General features: G+C 56.5%; 2 protein-coding genes across 3 annotated transcripts; one reads left to right on the forward strand and one right to left on the reverse strand.

The window, feature by feature from the left end:
- The first annotated feature begins 8 nt into the window (after positions 1–8).
- FAM187A (family with sequence similarity 187 member A) lies at positions 9–1,930 on the forward strand. The gene has a single exon (XM_061144242.1). The coding sequence runs from the start codon at positions 439–441 to the stop codon at positions 1,702–1,704; it is 1,266 nt and encodes a 421-aa protein (XP_061000225.1). The 5' UTR covers positions 9–438; the 3' UTR covers positions 1,705–1,930.
- Positions 1,931–2,105: 175 nt separating this feature from the next.
- GFAP (glial fibrillary acidic protein) lies at positions 2,106–13,274 on the reverse strand. 2 transcript variants are annotated; one of them, XM_061141229.1, is made up of 10 exons: positions 11,339–13,274; positions 10,352–10,412; positions 10,073–10,168; positions 9,118–9,279; positions 7,656–7,781; positions 7,273–7,493; positions 6,440–6,483; positions 5,972–6,091; positions 4,644–4,729; positions 2,106–4,035 (listed from the first exon to the last, which is right to left on the reverse strand). In XM_061141229.1, the coding sequence occupies exons 1-10, from the start codon at positions 11,785–11,787 to the stop codon at positions 3,994–3,996; spliced, it is 1,407 nt and encodes a 468-aa protein (XP_060997212.1). In that variant the 5' UTR covers positions 11,788–13,274; the 3' UTR covers positions 2,106–3,993. The 2 variants fall into 2 exon arrangements, with proteins under 2 accessions (XP_060997212.1, XP_060997211.1); XM_061141228.1 differs by lacking the exon at positions 5,972–6,091.
- Between the last annotated feature and the right edge of the window lie 490 nt (positions 13,275–13,764).

The following is a 13,764-nucleotide window of genomic DNA, read 5'->3' on the forward strand; positions in this document are numbered from 1 at the left end:
ACGTGCAGGTGGGAGGGTTTCCTTCAACTCTCAGATTAACCAAAGGGAAGACCTTTCCACCAGGCAGGCAGGCAGGGCAGAGCCTGAAGCAGAAGGGCAGAGATTTTCCCGAACTTGTACCTGGGCCCTTGTTTCTCTGGCTTCCCCTGACCCAGTGTTCTAGAATGCTAGAGTTCTAGAAAGGGGAGAGGGAGCAAGATTCTAGAATGGTTTTCTCCTCAAGATCACATCTGGAACATGGAAGGGCATCTTGTATGTTAACTGGGAATCAACTGCCTTGCCTATGGCAGCTTCCTCTGCAGACTGTTGCTTCTTTTCCTGGCTGCTTAATCCTTTCCTGATATAGATGCCTCCTCCCAGCAGTGATTTCTAGAAGCCCCATAGGCCTTTAGTGCATCGGGTTTGCCCTGCCCACTCTGACCCTTCCCTTGCGCAGACATGAGCCTGGCCCACACCACTGTGCTCCTGTGGGTGTGGGGGAGCCTCCAGGCCTTTGAAATAGTGGAGAAAGAGAACATCTTTCAGAGGACCCCCTGCCCGGCTTTCCTGATGTTTGACAACGCGGCCTACCTGGCCGACATGAGCTTCGAGCTCCCCTGCCCCTGCAAGCCGGAGGAGGTGTCCGCTGTCGTCTGGTACTATCAGAAGCACCTGGGCAGCAGCCACACCAAAGTGCTGACGGACTTCGATGGGCGGGTGCTGACGGAGGCAGCCCAGGTGCACGTGGGCAGCGACATGCTGCTCCGCTTCAGCATCCGCATGTTCAGCCTCTTGGTCTTCCGGGCGCAGCCAGAGGACTCGGGCTTGTATTTCTGCGGCACCCGCAAGGGGGACTACTTTTACGCCTACGACGTGGACATCCAGAGTAGTGAGGGGATGGTGGCTACCTTCAAGGACCAGGGCCAGGAGCCCTTGGAAGACGAGTACCACGGGAGCCTCCGTGTCTTCACCACCTTCTGGGAGTGGACCCCCTGCGACCGCTGCGGGGTGCGCGGGGAGCAGTGGCGTATCGGTCTGTGCTACCTGCAGAGCCCGGACCTCTCTCCCCGCTACCGCAAGATACTGCCCAACGTGGTGTCTTGTGGTTCGAGGGCTGTACCCAGGCAGCTCCGGGCCAAGGCCAGCGACCACAACCCCGAGCTGCTGGTTCGGAGCTGCCTGATGCCCTGCAAGAAGAAGAAGAAGGTCCAGGAGGGCGTGATGGCCATCTTCAACTATGTGTCCAAAGTGGGCAGCCGGCCCTGGTTGCCCCAGGTGCCCATTCAGTTCCACCAGCAGAGGCTGGGCCACGGACTCATCATCTCCTGCCCCGGGGCCCGACCAGAGCACGCCGTGGCCTGGGACAAGGACCACCAGTACCTCTACCGCACGCAGTACCTGAAGGGCGTCAACGGGTCCATGAGGGTGTTCATCGACCACGGCAACCATCTCCACATCCGCTTCACCCAGCTGGAAGACCGGGGCATCTACTATTGCTGGCGGCAGGGCGAGCGCATTGCGGGGTTCCGACTGGGCGTGACATCTCCAGGTCGCTACCCGGTCTCCTTCTCCGACCCCGAGACTCGGGCCGCCCTGGGGCTCTTTCTGATAGGCTACATGCTCATCACAGTCATCTTTATCAGCATTCACCTTTGTCGTTGCTGCTGTTACTTATTCCGCTTTTGTCCCAACTTCTCCCCCAGGCTCTCTCTCCCCCAGCTCTGAAGACCAGCTGTGCTCAAATGTGTTTGTTAAATGGTACCAGATGCCTCTGGTTGGGGGCGGGGCATGTGAACCTGCCCCCCATTTTCGTGAGCAAGTCTGGAACCTCATCTGGGAAGCAGGGAAGCCTTAGCAGGTGGGAGATGGGGAACTGAGTCCAGGATGGAAGTAGTCTGAGTGCATGTGTCTTCTGACTTCACGCTCAGAGGAGGAAGAAGTGAACCTAATATTTATCACCTATCTGGTGTTGACTGTGTTTGATGTGCTTTATTTTCTTGCCTTCGTGGATTGCCAAGTGGGTGCTGTTTGAACTGAAGGTAGCAGAGAGAGGAAGAAAAGAGTTGGGGTACCTAGTATATATCCTCTTTGCCTTCTTTCCCAGCCTCATCCCGGGACCAGTAGGTAGAAATGGTGAGTTTGGGGAATAAAGGTAGAGACCAGGACAGGGGAAATGGGCGAGGAAAGTGGAGACTGAATTCAGGGCTTTCCTGAGAGATGGCACCCAGCCTGGGAGCTGGGGGTGAGAAGAGGAGCCAGAAGCAAAGGCAGTGGGTGCGTGGGGCACCAGGGCTGGAGAGCAGAGCAGGGTTGGAGGTGGGATTTGTCATGTGGCCACTTCTGGGGATGCTGGGGGCCCCAAGATGATCAGTGATAAGAAGCAAGTTGTGTCTTGCCTGAGGCTACTTCCTGTCCTCTGCCCCAGCCTCAGCCTCTGCTGAACAGATCAGAGTCCACTCTGGGGAAGGCCACAGCAGTTGTCTTTATTTGTTGCATTTATGTCAGTGACTAAAGCCCGCCACAGTGCCCCAAAGGTTAGCAGCAGTGGGTGGCAGGAGGGAGTGGGGGAAGGGTATGCAGTCAAGTCCCTCTGACTTGGAGGGAGATGGGGCCCCTGGAGTGGGCTTCAGAGCCCCACTTGTGGGCACTGATCATCTCATGCCCACCAGTCTCCCTGCAAACAGCAGAACAGGTGCTCAGGGTGAAAGTGTCTGCCCCAAGCTTTCCTGCCTCCAGGCTGCGGGAACACAAACCAGTGTCTTCACTCTGCATGGGCCTCAGGTTCCAAATCATAAAATAAAGTGCTACCTAAAACATGGGGAGGGGGGTATGTTTTGTATTTGACTAAGAGGGGACTACAGGGGCCTTGGTTTAGGGAAGAGCAGTGATCACTGTGGGGAGAGGAGGTTGGGTGGCAACAGAGGCTTCGCCTAGCAGTGTTTCCTGGGGTCAGGTGGCAGTTGTAGGGGCTCACAGGCCTGGGTGGACAGGGTTTACGCAGCAAGGGAAGGGCCTTGAGAGCTGGGACATAGCAGGCCCTGCTCCCATGAACATCAGCCTCTTCCTTTCCTGTGTCATCCTGAGGATGAATCACTTTCTTGATTCCCACGACCCAAAGGCCAAGTGTAACTACTCACCCACGACCCCCACTCTGATGTCTAGCATCATCCCAAGCTCTGCCCCCACCATCTCTACCTGCCCCCTCCAGCCTGTACCAGAGTCCTCCTGGGCTTGACCTCTCTGTACCCACAGCAATGGGCAAGGCCCCCTTCTGCTCCCTCCCAGCACCCCTTTCCTCTGCACTTACACTATACTTCCCCCAAGTGCAGAGAATCAAGCTCCCATGGGCCCACGGCATGCCCACGTGGCAGCTCAGTGGGGCTGAGACACTTCATGCATTGCTCAGGAGGCCCCTCTGTGATCTGAGCAGGCCAGGAATTCTGTCTGCTGACTCTCCCAGTTGGCAGGATAGCCCCACCCACCCTCAGACTGGTCAGAGTCAGTCTAGAAGAATAAGCCTCTAGCCAAGGCCACCTTGCCCTGGGGACTTCCTCTGCTTGTCTCAGACTCTCAGTTTTCCTCCAGCAGCCCAAGGAAACTCAAAGGCCCCATTCCCAGATACCCCCAGACACCTCCGGCTCTGGCAACAGTTGCCATGACAACAAAGGTTCAGGATACGGAGGGTAGGGTGATTTATGAGGTCTCCCTGCCCTCCCCGCCTTTTCTCCTCCCTCCCAATTCTAACTCAAGCTGCTGGCTGTGCCCCTCCAGGCCGCCCTTTGGGGTGAGTGCCCTGTTAGTGTTGCTGGGTGTGGGGTGGGTGCTGTCTGACAGGCTTAATGCTGATGGAGCCTAGGGTGGCAAGCTGGCATAGAGATGGAGCAGGAAGAGGAGCAACTGGTTTGGGTGGGAACTCAATTCTGGGGAAATTAACTAGCAGAGAAGGGACAGCTACCCCGACTCCTGCTGCAGACCCCTCAAACGGTGGGGCAGTAACCACCAGATGGGTCCTGCTCACATCACGTCCTTGTGCTCCTGCTTGGACTCCTTAATGACCTGCAGGGGACAGAGAACGTGCCAGTTAGGAGCTCACACAGACTCCAGGTCCACCACGGCTAGGCAATGTGACCCGGGACAAGTTCCCAGCCTTCCAACTTTTCTATGATGGTAACCGCCATGCAGCAGTCAGAGGGGGAAACGAGCTAATTCTGTCAAACATCTAGCAAACATCTGCCTGGCATGTGGTGAGCTGCTGTTGTAAGATTAGCTAGTTCTGTTGCTGGTACAGTGGGGAGGGGATATGCCCAATCTTCTCTTCCCATTCTTCTGCCAGGTCCCTTTCACCAAGCTGAAAGTTGAAAGTTGGGAGTGAAAGTTACTAAATTTAATTTTCTTTCTCTCTGCCCCAGGCCTGCTGTGGGGGCACCTGAGTCTGAGGGTGAGAAAGGGAGAAAGAAAGCCAGAGTCAGGACCCCGTCCAGTGGCCTAAGCATCTAGGCTCCCCTTAGTGTAGGGACTGGGGAATGGAATTATATCCGGGCTCCTTCCCCTCTAGCAGAGCCTCCCAGAGGAACTCTTGGGAGTTATCAAGAACCTTCTATACGCCAGTCCAGGCTTTCTCCCAGAGCCTGCTGGGGCCAGAATCTTGGACCTGCCATCCTCACCTCTCCATCCCGCATCTCCACGGTCTTCACCACAATGTTCCTCTTGAGGTGGCCTTCTGACACAGACTTGGTGTCCAGGCTGGTTTCTGCAGATATGAGGAGAGGAGGCATCCGTAGGCTCTCAGGGCCCTAGACATCCTCTCCCACCCTCAGTTTCCCCCTGAGACTCCTAATCGCAAGTACAAAAGCCTATCCAACCGGAGAAGTCCTAGGCTCTCCCAGAGGGGCTGGCAACCTCCTAAGTCCCCACAGTGCCAAGCAAGCCCTCACTGCCCTGCTTGCTGTCCTGGCCTGGCTGCATTTCAGCCCCTCTGCAGTCCCTCACCTAGCCCCTGGCTCCCTGACAACCCAGCATCATGCCAAGGGAAGAGCATGTGGTTATTGAAGCCAGGCAGGCCAAAGCTCCGAGTCCCAGCTCAGCCACACGACTGTGGGCAAGTTAATTTACCTCTTCCAACCTCACTGTTCTCATCTGCAAAATGGGGATGCTGCTGCCTACTTCTCTAGGTGGAAGTAATGAGTCAGTTAACTGAAATAATGTGTGTAAAACAATGGGCACATATTCGTGTTCTATACACATGGGTCCCTCTCCCGTCCCTCTTCCCTTTTCCTGCTTCTCTCTGCCACTTTTCTAGGACTCTCTTCTGTCTGACATGTATTGCCTCTACCTGGTCTGCTGGTTAACTCTTCTGATGCTGAACTAAGCCCTAGGACATGCATAGCTAGTGTTCCTAAATTTCTAGTCCAGAAGAAATATTTTTTCCCTCAGCGGAGAATTATTTGAGGGCCACATACAAGTAAGAAGTAATTTATTCCCCCCTGCAGAGAGAAAAATATAACATGTCAAACTCACTAATGTTTAATATTAAGAGCAGGGGACATAAAACTTTATTTACTCCAAGAGCAGCAGTCTAGAGGGAAATAATCCTCTGGGCTGAATCAGCCCTGAGCTGAACAACTGAGCCTCAGGGACAGAGGAATCAAGCCAAGAGCCTGGCCGCCAGGCACCACGAGACTCTAGGGGCCCTCCTGGTGATGGAGAAGAGGTGAGGTAGAAGCTGGTGTTTGCTTAGAGGCCCAGAGCATCTCAGCTGAGTACCTGAGGACTTAGCACCTTGAACATGAGCCAACTCTACTACTTTAATGTAACATTTACCCTGTGCCAGGCCCTGGACCGGGCACTGAGATTTCTGGGGAAATGACAACAGACTTGGCCCTTTAGGGAAACCTGGGAGGAGGGAGACCAAGAAGATGAGGAAAGTGGGCTTGGTGAGTTTGCTCCCTATCAAGCTGAGAAAAGCACCATGTCTAAAAGGCAGGCAGCTAACCGAGAGCCGGCGGGGCTCCATCTACAACCTGGTGAGCCTGAATTGGTATAACTTGTATTGTGAGGCTTTTGAGATGTCTTGTGACCTTGTGACTTTCCCCTTCTTTGGTGCTTTTGCCCCCTGTAGTGACAAGCAGTTAAAAAAACACACAAACATCAAACACTCAGCTGGACAGGGACCTGCAGACAGGAGAGAGGTTAAGACCCTCAGTTCTGCAGTGGAATGGGGAGTGGGCATGGGAGGAGGGACAAAGGGCAGAGCAGGACAGGAGTGGCTGCAAGCCCCACCTGGAATGCTCTGGGATGGTATATTCTGGCTGGAAGTCCTGCCGGGAATAATGAAGGTCCCCACAGAGAGCAATGGGCTCCTCTGCCCTGGTCCTTGGCCTCAGACCAGAAGAGCAACCCACAGGCCTGGGGGAGGGGGCAGGAATCCAACACTCTGCCCACAAAACCCTCTTCTACTGACCTCGGATCTGCAGGTTGGAGAAGGTCTGCACAGGAATGGTGATGCTGAAAAACAGCAGAAGGAGAGGGGTGACCAGCTTGCTGGAGGACATCCCCAGGCCAGATCCTGGTCCAGGGTCATCATGATAGCTTTGAGGCCCTTTTCCTTGCCAGGAAAGGTGGACCCCCATATCTTAGCTTCTCCAGCAGCCAACACACTCCCTTGGGCTGTAAGAGCCCTGGATGTTATAAGCAAGGGGAACATCTCCATTCAAAACAGAGTGAGTGCTCCGAGGATGACAGAGGGGAGGGGAGAGTGGTGAAGAGAGTTGCCAGGAGGCAGAGGAGACTGGTCAGCAGAAAAGAAGTCCAGTCTTTGTTGGGAGGGTGGGGAGTGAGCCTCTTAGTTTGGAAGATAACCCAAGTCCTTACCCTAGGACCTGATCAACATTGGCTGAATTGAATCCATCCATTCATTCATCAGGCGTTTATGAATACCAACTGTATGTTAGGCGAGCACTGTGCTGGGCACTGGGATAGGAGGGGGCTGGTCACGAGGCTGAATAAGACAGTCCCTGATGGGGCTTCCCAGGTGGCGTGGTGGTAAAGAACACACCTGCTAAAGCAGGAAACAGAGACGCGGGTTCTATCCCTGGGGTGGGAAGACCCGCTGAAGAAGGAAATGGCAACTCACTCCAGTATTCTTGCCTGGGAAATCCCATGGACATAGGAGCCTGACGGACTACCGTCTATGGGAGTCGCAAAGAGTTGGACATGTCCGAGCACACATACACGTGTGAAGGGAGCAAGACGACTCGGGCGGGGCAGTAGGGCAGGCGGCCGGTCTGGGCTCACCGGTTCTCCTCGCCCTCCAGCAGCTTCCTGTAGGTGGCGATCTCGATGTCCAGGGCCAGTTTGACGTTGAGCAGGTCCTGGTATTCCTGCAGGTGGCGCGCCATCTCGTCCTTGAGGCTCTGCCCCTCTTCCTCCAGCCGGGCCAGCGCCTCCTGGTAACTCGCCGCCTCCCGCGCGTGGCGCTCCTCCTGCTCGCGCATCTGCCGCTCCAGGGACTCGTTCTGTGGGTGGAGCCGGACAGTTCCCCGAGGCCCCGCCCCAAGTAACTTTTCAGAGCTCCGACCCCAGCCGGTCCTTCTCCAGCATCGGCTAGGGCTGTAGGTGCCAGGCACCGGCCCGGGGTCCCGGTCCCCCTCCCCGCATACGGCCCCGCCGGTGCTCACCGTGCCGCGCAAGGACTCCAGGTCGCAGGTCAAGGCCTGCAGCTGCCGCCGGTAGTCGTTGGCCTCGTGCTTGGCCTGGCGGAGCAGCTCCGCGTTGCGGGCGGCGGCGTCGTTCAGGTCCGCAAACTAGATGAGGAGAGGGCTTTATGCTGAGGAGCGATCTGGGGCCTCATATCGCGGGAGCTTGGTGGGCCCGGGGAGTTGGGACGAGGCTGGAGGATCGGGGAGATGGGCCAGACGGTCGGGTTGTTTTCCAGCCCACCCCACGCCATTGCACTGGGGGGGGGATTATTCACAGTCACTGTGGCCCATGGACACAGACGACACTGCTGCTTCTCTAGCATCTAGCCCAGTGCCTGATGAGGGAACGCATGAATGAGCAGAGGGTGCCACAGAGCCCAGACTCTCCAGCCGCTCCATCCTCGGAACTGAACCCTGTCCTCCTCCGTCACACACAGGGAGCTCTGGTGAGCAGAGACCAGGTTCTAATAACCCTCTCTCCCTCAGCCTGCACTGAATCCCTCATGGCTCCATCACGCCTTAACCTGCTCAGAACCATCACTGACTTCTGCCCCTCACACTCCTCAGCTCCATGCCCTGGGCCGGGATCACCAGGCCCCCACTTTTCTGTGCTTTATGGCCTCTACTCAGGCTGTGTCCTGCACCGTGAATGCCCTTTCTGTCTTCTCTTTATGTTCATAGACTGCCAGTCCTGCTTGGCCCCACTGCCCTCCCATGAAATCCTTCCTGCCCCTACATTGCATATAAACCCTGCCCTGCTGTGTTCTCCATAGACATTAGACTGAGTGACATCTCATCTCCCTGGTCAGACCTGTCTCTGTATGCTGGGCAGAGCCTGGCATGCAGTAGATGCTCAATAACCCAGGATGCAGATGGCAGAAGCATCAAGAATGCGGGCTTGGTACTTCCCTGGCAGTCCAGTGGTTAAAGCTCCACCCTTACAATGCAGGGGGGCATGGGTTTGATCCCTGGTCAAGGAACTAACATCCCACATGCTTTGAGGCATGACCAAAAAAAGCCCCCCAGATAAACAGTTTAAAAAAAAAAATACAGGCTCTTAAATGAGACAGTTGGGGTTAGAAATCCAGCTTTATTGCTTAGGAGCTGTGTGACTTTGGTCAAATTGGTTAACCTCTCTGGACTTTAGTTCTCTTGTCTATCAAAGAACAGTACCCACTTCATGGTAAGATAATCCTTGCAAAGCACAGAGCCTAAAACACAAGAGTGTTGGCTAGTAGTCAATAGCAACAGATACTAATAAGTACTTATTGGGAGTAATAGTGCCTGTATGACCCTGGGCAGGTCGCCTCACTTCTTTGGTGAAGGTCAGTCACTCAGAGAGGATCCTCTCCCAGCTTCCTCCACCCTCCTTCCCTGATTCTTTTGTATGGAGCCAGGAGGGCTGCCTGGAGGAGGCAGGCTGCCCCAAAGTCAGGGTTACCTTGGACCGGTACCACTCCTCCGCCTCATGCATGTTGCTGGACGCCATTGCCTCATACTGTGTGCGGATCTCTCTCAGGGCTGCTGTGAGGTCAGGCTTGGCCACATCCATCTCCACGTGGACCTGCTGCTGGGCCAGCTGCTCCTGGAGCTCCCGCACCTCCTGGCCAGGGTGAGAGAAGGGTTGCCAGGCCTCAGGGACCAGCTGCAATTGGGGCTTCCCCATAGCATCATGCCCTCTTCTCTCTGCCCCTTGGATACAGACATTGACTAGGGGAGATGGGATGCTCCTAGTTGGAGGAAATGGCATTGTCCAGGATAAGGGAAGAAGCAGGTTAGTTTGGGGGCCCTGGGGTGTCCTCCTCCCAGGCCCGGAAGTCAGGAGCGCTGGAAGCATGTCTGTGTTCTCGTGAAAGAATGTCTGAGTCCCTGCGATGTGGGTGTGCCTATAGATTCCTGGGTTCCCTGAGCCCATGGATTCTGAATCTAGTATCTGAAGTCAGAGCTCAGTGGGGTCTTTTTTTTTTTTTAATGTATGGCTGTCATTTCAATGGAAACAGATGGCAGAGGGAGTGGAGTCACAGAGACCAACTCTGTGACCTTAGCACGTTCTTTAACCTTTCTGGGCTTCAGCGTTCTCCTCTGTGAAAAGGAGATAACACTGGAACAGTCTCTATCTCACAGGGCCGGAGTGAAGAAGAATGAGGCAACAGGGCCCACTTTAAGTGCAGTGTGTGTCTAGGTGCATTTTACCAGGGGCTGGGGGTGCTCTCTTATTTGTCTCTAGCTCTGTCTCCCTCCGTCTCTCTCTGCCTCTCTTTCTCTGTCTCTCTCTCATTTTCTTTCTCTGTCAGTCTGTCCCTTTCTCTCTCTGAATATCTGTCTCTGTCTCCCCATCTCTCTCCCTCAGTTCCAGTCTCTGTGTTGGCCTTTTTGCCCCTCCTTCCTGATCTTACCTCCTCATGGATCTTCCTCAAGAACCGGATTTCCTCCTCCAGAGACTCAATCTTCCTCTCCAGATCCAGACGGGCCAGGGTGGCTTCATCTGCTTCCTGGAGCAGGGCGGGGCAAAGGGCCACTCTGACCCCAGACTTGTCCTCTCTGCTCCCTGGTCTAATCTGATCCCTCCTTTTGTGGAGCAGCACGTTGCTCTGGAGGGCTGGGCTTAGGGACTGTGTTTGGGTGGGCTGCCATCAACATTTTCCCCCTCCCCGATCCCTCCCCACCACCCTGACCTGTCGATAGGCAGCCAGGTTGTTCTCAGCCTCCAGCCTCTGGTTGGTTTCATCCTGGAGCCTGGGGTAGGGAGACACACTTCTGGGTCTGGGCTCTTCTGACGACTATGGGGACCCCTCCCCTAATCTCCCTGCCGGAGAGATACTCCCCCACCCCCAGGACCAGTGGAGCAGAAGGAGGAGTGAGGGACAGAAGGATTCTAGACAGAGCCTTGGCCAGAAGGGTGAGCAGACAAGAGCCTGTGCTTAAGTCATTACCAAGGTGCCTTATCAGGCTTGTTGCACCTGCTTCTGCTCACACAGGCGCTTCCATCAACCTATACTCACTCCTGCCATACACACACACGCGCGCGCGCACACACACACGTCTTCTTGCACTCGAAGTCACACACGCATACTCTGCCAGCTTGGCAGGGACCATGCCCCTGGCATTTCCTCTGACCTTCAGAAATGGGTTTATTATGATCTCCACTTTACAGCTGTGAAGTCGAAGCACCTTGACTAGGGTCATAAGCTGGGGTCAGGCAGAGTCACCTGTGTTCTGAAGCCAGGCTTGCCTGCTGTCTCCCCTATTGCCTGTACCCCAGCCCAGTCCTCCCGGTGCACCCCCATCCTCTCTTCCAATTCCTCTTCTAGACAGAGCTGAGAATAAGTGTATTCCCTGTGCAGTCACAAGGCCCCGCAGTGAATAAAACTCAGAGAACCTGCCTGCTGGGGTCCCTGACTGTCCACAGCTTTCCCCATCAAGAAGGTGCTAACGGTACCCTGGCTCTCTGGCAGAAAGTTTTAGGGAATCAGATCCCCGGGAATCAGACCCTGGGCCTTGTCCCAGGCCCTCCATCATCTGGGAACAAGGATTGCCCTCCCTCCTAGAGGCGGGAAACCGGGGAACAGGAAGGCAGAGCCCCTGCCTGAGACCTGCAGGCGCCCCCTCCCAGGACCCAGTCCTCCTGGTTCAGGAGGCCCCTCTGCGGCTCCCCTCCTCACTTCTGCCTCAGGGTGCCCAGGTCGTGTGCCAGGTTGTCCCTCTCCACCTCGAGCCGGGCGCTGTTGGCGGTGAGTTGATCGAGTCGCAGGCGCAGCTCGCGCAGCTCTGCCTGGTAGACGTCGGCCAGCTTGGTGGGCTCCTTAGCCCGCAGCTGGTTGAGCTCGGCAGCCAGCGCCTTGTTCTGCTGCTCCAGGAAGCGCACCTTCTCAATGTAGCTGGCGAAGCGGTCATTGAGCTCCATCATCTCTGCCCTCTCGCTGGCCCGGGTCTCCTTGAAGCCGGAGTTGAGCGCCCCGGCCAGGGAAAAGTCCACCCGGGCCGGGAGTGGAGGCGGCATTCGAGCCAGGGACAGGCGGGTGCCCGGACCCAGGCGGCGGCCCCCCACCACCATCTCTGAGGAGGAGACGTAGGAGCGGCGAGCGGCTGAGGTGACCCGTCTCCTCTCCATCCTGGCCTGGCTCTGCCCGCTCCTGAGATGTGCGGGCTTTAAGGAGGAGGGACCGGCCTGGCACGGCCCAGGCTGCCCCTGGCAACGCCCCCTGGCATAGCCTGAGGGGGTGGTGCTGGGCCACAGCCCAGCCACGGGGAGAGCGCCTCTCACCCCACCGAGGCCATTGTGCCCCAAGGCAGGGCCACCAGAGCATGCCAGCCCCGGTCTGGCTCCAGACAGAGCTGCTAGTGGGCAGTTCCTGGGGCTGATGCTGTGTCTGAACCCTGACCACTGAGCAAGCAGACCCTTTCTCTGGGACGGTGGGTCAGGGAAGGGCTGAACCAGATGACCCCTGACCTGTCTTCTAACTCTTAGATCCCATGACCCAGGCCCTCCCTCAGCATTCTCCTTCCAGTGCCTGGTAGGCACTGGGAACTTGATGAAGAATAAACCTGTTCCCGACTCTCAAGAAACAGCCTGTGTTAGATTTCCTGACAGCCTCAGTCCCAGCAGATTCCTGCCATCCTCCCCTCTTGAGGCAGGCGTCCACATTCCTGCTGTCTCCCCATCCCCTGGAGTTGCGGGGCTGTGGGCTGGAATTAGAACCAGCCCTTTGTCTGGAGGGTCAATCGAGGCCTCTATCTAGCAGTGAGGGGATGATGGAAGGAATGTGGGGCTCCTGACAGGGCCAGAGGGGGCAGGTGCTACACTCCCAGGCCCTCCCCACGCTCCTCGGGCCACCCTGAAGCTCCGGGCTCAGCCTCACTGGGCTCACCCAGCCTCTCTGCACCCGCTCCTGGAGCCTAGGCCTTGACAGCTCCACAAAGCACTTATGAATGAGCTGGCTGTCCCAACTCCCATCTCTGTCCCTGTAACAGCCCATTTCCCCTGGCCCCCCCTCACCTCACTTTCACAGTGGAGATTTATCTCCTTCAAGTTCCCACACATCAGGCTGAAAGGCTGGGAAAGGCTTCTGGGGATGAGTGGGTTTGGGAAGTGAGGAGCCAGTGGTTCTGAACAGGGAGCCTGGGCCCAGTGCCCTGTGGCCCCTTGAGATTTCAGATCCATCCACCCCTTCTATCTGGTTGCCTGGAGGTCCACCCAGGCCCTTGGCCCATCTGTGCCCCTGGACTTCTGGGAAGCGGGCAGCCTTCCTCTCCTGCACCACCCCCTCTTGCTGCCCACTGTCCATGCCTGGGCCTCCGATCCCTTTTCCTGGGCGCTTGCTGAATGGACCCTTGTTCTCCACCACTGGTGAGGGCGTCGCTCAGCGAGGGCAGCCCCTGCGGGGGGCTGTGCTGTTTTCATCCCAAGATGCCAGCCCATTGGCAGGGCGCAGCCCAAGCCCCTTGCTCAAAGAGCTTCTCGGAAAGCATCTGAGGGGACCTGGGGTGCCGCAGGGAGCAGGCTCTGTGCCCACCCCAACCATTGTGTCTGTGCCAAGGTGAGTCATTCAGTGGGCACCAGGAGAGGCCCTGGGGGGTGGCCCAGTATTGCCAGGGCTCCAGCACTGCAGACAAGGCCTGACTGCTAGTCCCCTCCCCTGCTCTCAGAGCCAGCTCAGCCCCTGAGCCCCTGTCCCAGCAATACCCCTTCCTCCACACCAGGGGAGATGCTCTTCATTTGGGCATGTTTTACAGGCTGCTTGACGAGATTTCCCTGTTAGTCCCAGGCAGAGAGAGGAGATGAGCACCACTCCTAATTTTTGGGGGGTTGGATACTGTGCCTCGCAGCATCTGCCATCTTAGATCCCCGACCAGGGATCGAACCAGCATCCCCTGCATTGGAAGTGCAGTCTTAATCACTGGACCACCAGGGACTGCCTAATTCTTTAGCAGAGTCTGATGCTGAGCCTGAGTAGTATCATGGGGAGGGGAATCATGAGAAGGGGGCACCCAGTGCCTTGATCATGTTGTGGTTTGGGGAGCTGAGGAAGGATGGGGTTGGGGAGTGACCTTAAAGGAAGAACAAGACTGGGGACAAACCCTTGTCCCG

This window comes from Dama dama, chromosome 5, assembly GCF_033118175.1.
Source record: "Dama dama isolate Ldn47 chromosome 5, ASM3311817v1, whole genome shotgun sequence".
NCBI classification, from domain to species: domain Eukaryota; kingdom Metazoa; phylum Chordata; class Mammalia; order Artiodactyla; family Cervidae; genus Dama; species Dama dama.

Bases quoted from the DNA above. Each gene is read 5' to 3' on its own strand.
- GFAP (XM_061141229.1), bottom strand. From the start codon at position 11,787: ATGGAGAGGAGACGGGTCACCTCAGCCGCTCGCCGCTCCTACGTCTCC. The intron at 9,280-10,072 runs GTAAGATCAGGA...CACCCTGGCCAG, and splicing joins TGAGGAAGATCCATGAGGAG to GAGGTGCGGGAGCTCCAGGA. The intron at 4,730-5,971 runs GTTAGCTGCCTG...TCATATCTGCAG, and splicing joins TGGAGCCCCGCCGGCTCTCG to AAACCAGCCTGGACACCAAG.
- FAM187A (XM_061144242.1), top strand. From the start codon at position 439: ATGAGCCTGGCCCACACCACTGTGCTCCTGTGGGTGTGGGGGAGCCTC.